The sequence below is a fragment of the Hibiscus syriacus genome, unplaced genomic scaffold (genome assembly GCF_006381635.1).
Source record: "Hibiscus syriacus cultivar Baekdansim isolate YM2019G1 unplaced genomic scaffold, ASM638163v2 tig00112889_pilon, whole genome shotgun sequence".
Lineage (NCBI taxonomy): Eukaryota > Viridiplantae > Streptophyta > Magnoliopsida > Malvales > Malvaceae > Hibiscus > Hibiscus syriacus.
Window position 1 is genome coordinate 33,762 of NW_024063416.1, and position 7,109 is coordinate 40,870.

A 7,109-nucleotide genomic window follows, 5' to 3' on the forward strand; every position below is an offset into this window, starting at 1 on the left:
TATTGAAGGAGCTCACGGCTAACAGATCGCTCAAGGAGGGGATGTTCCATTCTCCTTCATCCGTGATAAAATCGCGCACATACCGTTGGGGAATGGGATTCTGCGGAGGTGTGGATAACGTGTTGATTGGTTCCAGGCTTGGGATCCATGCATCATCCGTGGATAACGTATTTTTAATTCATAATAATTAATATTTGATTTATTTACCAATTAATTTAAAATAAACACTATAAAATATATTATAAGATTAATTCATTTAATTTTTTTAGTTTTTATAATATTTAAATTTAAAATTTGAACTAGATTCAAAAACTGTAACGTTTTATCATATTAAAATGAACATGTAATCAAAGGTATATTAGATTATTAATAGGTTTTTCAAATTGCCTTTAAATGTCCCAACAGTTGAAATTCCATGGGTGCCCCTCTTCTTTCTTTATTTTGAAATTTCAACACCAACAACAAGTGAAAGGTAAGGGAAGCAAGAACGTGGCGTCGTTTTGTGCGCTTCCCGTTAAATCCAAGATTTGGGAGCTTCATATTTAACCACAGGAGAAAAGACTCATCCACGCGTCCATCTCTTATTGGGTGTTGAGCCCTGACGTCAGGACATTAGTGTTACGACAGCACCACAACATCAAACCGTAAAAAGTTGAAAACAATAAAGAGAAATAAATAAAAAATAAAAATGACGTGTCCCCACCACTTTTGCATTTATTATTCACAAAATCTATTCTTCCCACCGTCTTCTATTTCCCTTACTGACTTCTTCCTCTTCACATTCTCTCTCTCTCTCTCTCTCTTTCTCTCTCTCTCATGCTTTAGGTTTCGTTTCCTTTACTTCGAAATCAAACAGTTGAAGCTTCTTTGGTACGTTTTCATTTCTTTCCTTCGATTCGTTTCTCTTTAAACGCTTAATTTTTAATTGTGCTTTGTTGTCCATTCGATGCTCTTTTCTTTTCTTTTGAATGTGGATTTGGTAATGTTGGGGACCTTTCTCTCCTTTGATTACTGACAAATGTGAGGAGAAGAAAAGAACATTATGTTTTAATTTGTAAGAATTTATAAATGGTTATTTCATTTTTCTTCTTCAAATTTTTGGATTTTTTGCGAGAGATAGTAGAAATTGAGATTTGGATTATTATTTTTATCCTTCCATATTTTCTCGGAAGCCAAACAAGGTAATAATTCTGTTAAATCAATTTGGTGGATAGCTGTTTTCAAGTATGTTTGCTGGAAGTTGTTTTTAATAGCTTCCAGATTTGTTTTTACTTTTAAATTTCTTCCTCATTTTGTCATATGTAAATCAAGACCTTGAGGAAATTAAATTTCAAGTGTTACAATTTATTTATGAAAACAAATTAGGAAAAACTGTAATTCTTCAGTTGTTGCTGCGGATTTTTTATTATTGAAGATTTGACCTTTTTGTTTGCTCTGAAGATTGATCGTGATGATGGCGGTGACAGTGTTGGCTTTGCTGAATCTGATAAATGAGGATGATGAAGAGATTTACTAGTTTGAGGTGCCGATCAATTTTTTTCTAAGGGGATTGTCTGCTATATAGTATTTTTTTGGGTGAATAAATGCAATTTTTTGTGCATTTGAAGCAGATGGGTTGAAAGGGTTTGTTAGTTTAGATTTCGGAGTGATATGGCTATTGCTGGTCTACACAATGTTTCTTTGCTTGAAAATTCTTTCCTAAGGGAGTCTCAGTCTCGGGCATCAAGAAGGCAGGAAAATGGTAGCAGCCAGGCATCCTCACTCCTGCAGATGTGGCGGGAGCTTGAGGATGATCATGTGGTGAGTCATGCTCAAGAGAGAGCTAATGAAAGAATGCTCCAACAGAGGAGTGAGGTCCTTTCTGTTACTGATCTTTCTGATGGCCGACATAGTGAACATAGTGGTGTTACAGAGGATGTGAGTGTGAGTGAGAATGAGTTTGGGCAATGGTTACCTGATCGATTTGGGTCACAGGGAGGGAATGCAGATTCAAGTAATTTTAATTGTGAGCATTCATCTGATTTGGGGGAAGTTGAAAGGGAAAAGGTAAGGCAAATTTTTCAGGAGTGGATGAACAGTAGTGGCAATGAATGTACGTCTAATGTTTCACGTAGACACAACAGTTCAAGGGCCCAGTGGCTTGGTGAAACTGAGCAGGAGAGAGTCAGAATTATAAGGGAGTGGGTGCAAACGAATAGCCAGGTGAGAGGTGCTTGCATGGACAGTAGTGAAGAGCAAGTTGCTGATGCTGGTGGTCAAATTGAACGAATTCTTGATGGATTGGTGGTTAACCATGTTGAAGGTCGAACCGAGCATTTGCATTGGGGCATTCGGAAATTATGTGGTCGACAGGCCCTGCTTGATATGCTCAAAAAGACAGAGAGAGAAAGACAATCAGAGCTTCAGGGGTTGTTGGAGCATCGGGCTGTATCAAAATTTTCCCATCGCAACCGAATTCAGGTAGATACATAAAATGTTGAGCCGTTTTTTGTTGGTGGTCGGTGTCTTTAATTGTTCATATTTCTGTTTATGTTCTTCCTAGATATCAAACAAAAGAGAAGAAAACTATATTTACCGTAGATGATAATTTGTTTGCTTTAGTCTTTATGGTTCTCATTGGTAATTTACATGTGTTTCTCTTGCTATGAGACTGTTGGTTGCAAAAAAAAAAAGAAGTTATACCAGTTGCTTAAAGCTCAACTTTTAGGTTTGATACATCCTCTAAAAGCTGTATTAGATGTGTCATTATGGATTAGTATCTTTCCTGTTAAAATTCTTGAAATAATATTTGTGCTATTATGATGTGTAGAAAGAGTGTGTATACATAATACTAACCAGGACAGATGTTGAATGAAAAACAAGAATGCTATTACATTGAACTAAGATAAGACTTCTGATTTTATGTCTTAAGTACAACATGGTAGCGTCACTATCCCAACTACTTGCCTCTTTATCTTCTTATTGATATTGAGGTCACTTTTTTTAGCTTGTAGCTTGCTCTGGAAATTAGGCAATTAGGCTAACTATTGACTGTTGTCAATTATTTTTTTGATAAGAACTACTCATGGCTGCCAATGTCTGCTAAAAGGTTGTTAGAAATATTAAAAATGCTTATGTATCCTTTATATGTTCCATTTGTTTGAAGGCAACTGTAGTTTAGCTTGGCATTTTTTATCTGGCATAAACTTCTTAATTTCAAATTTTAACTTCTTGGGTGTTCTACCATATTGATGTTTACATTTCTAAATGTGGACTTGTTTTACTGGCATTAATTATCTCCCTTGTCTTCCTATTTTGGCAGTCTTTACTAAGAGGTAGATTCTTGAGAAATAACAGAATGGTTGAAGGTGACAGGTCTACCTCGGTTGCAGCCAGTGAATTAGGCTTATTAAGACAAAAACAGACTGTATCTGGTCTAAGGTACTTCATTCTTTGCTTTATATAATATTAATGATTTCTTTTAAATATTCTACTAAGTTCATCCTATGCTATATTCTGAGAGAATTCCGCTATTTTTTATTGGCATCTTATGTAAGCATCTTTAATTAAATGAAACTTAATTTGAGAAAACCTTTAAGCAAGGGGAACTTGAACTGTTCTGTAAATTGCGTTCTTCACAAAAATTAAAGCTGAATTTGATTCTTGAATTTAAAAACAAGGTGTTTAATATTTAATTTAATTTGGATGTTTTCAATGGAAGCTTTAAAATAACGCCCCTTCCAATGATTTAACTCGTATAACTCACCAAGATTCTGGCCTGAAGAAAAGGAACCTTTTCGTAACATTTCTGGAAATTAGTAATACTATTCATGAAAGAGTGTGGGAATGTAAAGGCTACAGCTACATGGAGATCATGTTTTAGGATCTTAAGAGAAGAAGCTATAGTATGGTTCTTGGTCTGACCTGGAGATCATGTTTTCAACTTTCAAGTCACCACGACTTCAAACACTGGACCACACCCTGATACTGCAAATTTAGGCATTTTGGTTGGTTGGCTGGCCTGAATGTAGGACCTTTACACTCTCATTTTATAATTGGCTGTTTGACTTCAGGGTGTAGAAAGTATTAACATACTTCTTTTGGTTTGACCATTTAAGTATTGTTCTTGGTAGATGAGTGAGACCACCACATTTTACCTGTATCGGGGGAGGGCCCTTATAGATTGTAAAATGGCAGGGTTGAATTGTACATTTCACTTTATATAGGTGCTTTTGGCCAATCATTTTTTTTATTGTTTAACCTAGTATTGACCTTCTAAATATTATCAGCGGTTGTTACTAATATGATGATGTTTTTCCAATGCAAGGTTAGGTTTGATAAACTAGAAAATTTTGCCCATCTCAACTCTTCGTTTCTCTCTTTTTTCCCTGAAATAGCTTGACCGTAAGATCCTTTGAACAAGTGATTATTTTGAAGTTCACAAAGAATACTCGGGGTTGAATTAGAAAATAACTTTCCAATCTTTCCATTTTATTTATATGATGCCATTTTCATCTTTTGGTGGTAACATTTTCACAATCTGTGGCTATGTATCAGGGAAGGTTTTTTATCCCGACTGGATAATTCGGGTTCTGGTCCTGCAACCAGTAATCATTCAGACACATCTTCTAACGCTGACAGTAATGATAATAGAAGTGAACAAAACCAAGTAAATAATACACATTCTGCCATAGATGGATTAAATGACCAATTTGAGTTTGAGAACGAGGAAACTGATAATCAAAGATCTTTGGTTCATACAACTGATTTAGAGGTTGAACCTGAAGATACAAGTTGTCAAGCAACTTCTGTTCGTGTAGAAGAGTGGCAGGAACAAATTTCTGATGGTGTGGTTAGTAACCGGCAGTGGTCTGCCAGTCCTGAGCCTATTGAAAGCAGATGTGATATTGGACAAGTCTTGGATGGGGACAGGCAACAAAATCTGGCTAATGCGTCCAGCGAAACTATACAAAATGAAGCTGGAGAACAAAGTAGTCTACAAGAATCTGGTGAAGCATCTTATGAACATTCTCCCCAAGATGGTGAGAGAGGTCGGACCTTTGGGTTAATGAATGTCGTAGAAAATGTGGAAACAAATCTGGTTGAGTATATTGATGGCCAAGAGCTTGCTTCTCAAGGTGAACAATGGCAGGAAGAGGATGAGGAAAATGAGGATGCAGACTGGCAGGAAGCGACTGTGGATTATAATGAGGTGAATGATGGTGGTAATGAAGAAGCCTTTGACTTGCATCATGAGGATGGTGGTAATGAAGAAGCCTTTGACTTGCATCATGAAGATGGTGAGAGTGAAAATAGAGATTATGATCTTATGCTAGAAGCTCTTGACACGCAGCATGAGGATGCTGGCTTACATGACACAAGACAGAATTGGTTTGAAGTGTCTTACAGTCAACAACCTGCAACGATTGAGAGAACAGACACATTCTATTTTCCTGATGATGATAATGTACACAATATGGAATTGAGGGAACTGTTAAGCAGGTGTGAATTATATGACTGGGTTTATGTATGAATTTCTCTGATTCTGTATTCTTCTGAGTTATTTTTAATATTGTAGGAGAAGTGTGTCTACCCTTCTTCATAGTGGTTTTCGTGAGAGGCTTGACCAATTGATACAATCATACGTGGACAGGCAAAATCAAGGTTCTATGGACTGGAACCTGAATGAAGCAATTCCCACTCCTGAATCTCTTGAACAAGTTATAGAACAGGAAAGCAGGCATCAAAATGAGGGTCAGAGTCCTCCAATCACTGTTCTTTCGTACAGGATGCAATCTACGCAGCCACTCTGGGACCAGGATTCACACCATTATAATTGGCAGCCACATGATGCACACCAGTGCTTTGGCATTGTATGTTCAACACTTCTTCTTCTTCTTCTTATTCTTCGAGCCTAATCAGTTCTAGTACTAATCCTTTGGTCTTAGTTGAGTTTGTTGTGCTAATTTTGTGCAGGAGTGGGAGATAATCAATGATTTAAGGGTTGACATGGCAAGATTGCAGCAAAGAATGAACAACATGCAGAGGATGCTGGAGGCCTGCATGGATATGCAACTTGAGTTGCAGCGATCAATAAGACAAGAAGTTTCTGCTGCCCTGAACCGGTCATCTGCTTCGCAAGGTTTGTTTCTTATTTCCCCATTTTCTCTACGTCACTCAAGAGGCTCAGTTTCCCATGATACTGCCATAGTACTCGATATCAAATTATGTTTATTGAATCGACACTTTTGACATGAAGGAATTCCAACAAACCACTGATTGTTGATGTTTTAACAATATATTCGTCTTTGTTACGTAACCGAGGCTTTTTCTCTCATTCTGGACTTTGCTTGCTTCTGTTTGTTAATCATTGCCTTAATCTCCTGCAGGCAAGATCGATGACGACTTGCCCAAGGATGCATCTTCTGACTGGGATAACGTCCGGAAAGGAATTTGCTGTATATGCTGTGAAGGCAATATTGATTCATTACTATACAGGTAGATATCTTCAAAGTTTCATCCATCAATTCCATATAGATTTTTAAGGCCTTCCAACATTTTTGCATTCATATAATCATAGATGCGGACACATGTGCACGTGCTCGAAATGCGCCAACGAGTTGGTTCAAGGCAGAGGGAAGTGTCCGATGTGTCGTGCACCAGTAGTTGAGGTCATCCGTGCTTACTCAATCCTTTGATAAGAAAAAGAAATCTGGATTAACAATTATAGACATTTGCTCCTGGATACACTTCATCTCCAGGTATATCCTTTATTTTTTCTCTTCACCCCCTATTCTTGATGATGTACAGCACATAAACTCAATGTATGTCGAAACAAAGCACGTGATCGTTAATTGAATTATATAACTAATCAAAAATAAAAGCTCTGAGTGTAAGATTGTTAATTTTATACACATCTCACGGTGACAAATATTTCTTGTTTTATTGAGATAACTGATATTGCATTCCATAGAAGCAAAAATCAAGTTAAGGGAATGATGGGTGAGCAAAAAGTGAAAACAGAACAATTTGAGTGCCTGTTAAAAAAAATGAGAGAAAATATGGCCACTTTTTATTGTGATGCTTTCAAATCACTTCAAATTATAATATATATAAAACAAGGGGGGTGA

At 36.9% G+C, this 7,109-nt stretch overlaps 1 protein-coding gene across 3 annotated transcripts; it reads left to right on the forward strand.

Annotated features, from left to right (window-relative positions):
• Positions 1-767: 767 nt before the first annotated feature.
• On the forward strand, positions 768-6,889 carry LOC120184428. Of its 3 annotated transcripts, XM_039188898.1 has the most exons (8): positions 768-870; positions 1,441-2,460; positions 3,302-3,420; positions 4,537-5,481; positions 5,558-5,852; positions 5,956-6,121; positions 6,369-6,477; positions 6,560-6,677. In XM_039188898.1, the coding sequence occupies exons 2-8, from the start codon at positions 1,651-1,653 to the stop codon at positions 6,675-6,677; spliced, it is 2,562 nt and encodes an 853-aa protein (XP_039044829.1). In that variant the 5' UTR covers positions 768-870; positions 1,441-1,650. The 3 variants fall into 3 exon arrangements, with proteins under 3 accessions (XP_039044829.1, XP_039044830.1, XP_039044831.1); XM_039188899.1 differs by lacking the exon at positions 768-870 and having other exon boundaries at positions 1,427-2,460; positions 6,560-6,889; XM_039188900.1 differs by lacking the exon at positions 768-870 and having other exon boundaries at positions 1,427-2,460; positions 5,633-5,852.
• The last annotated feature ends 220 nt before the right edge of the window (positions 6,890-7,109 follow it).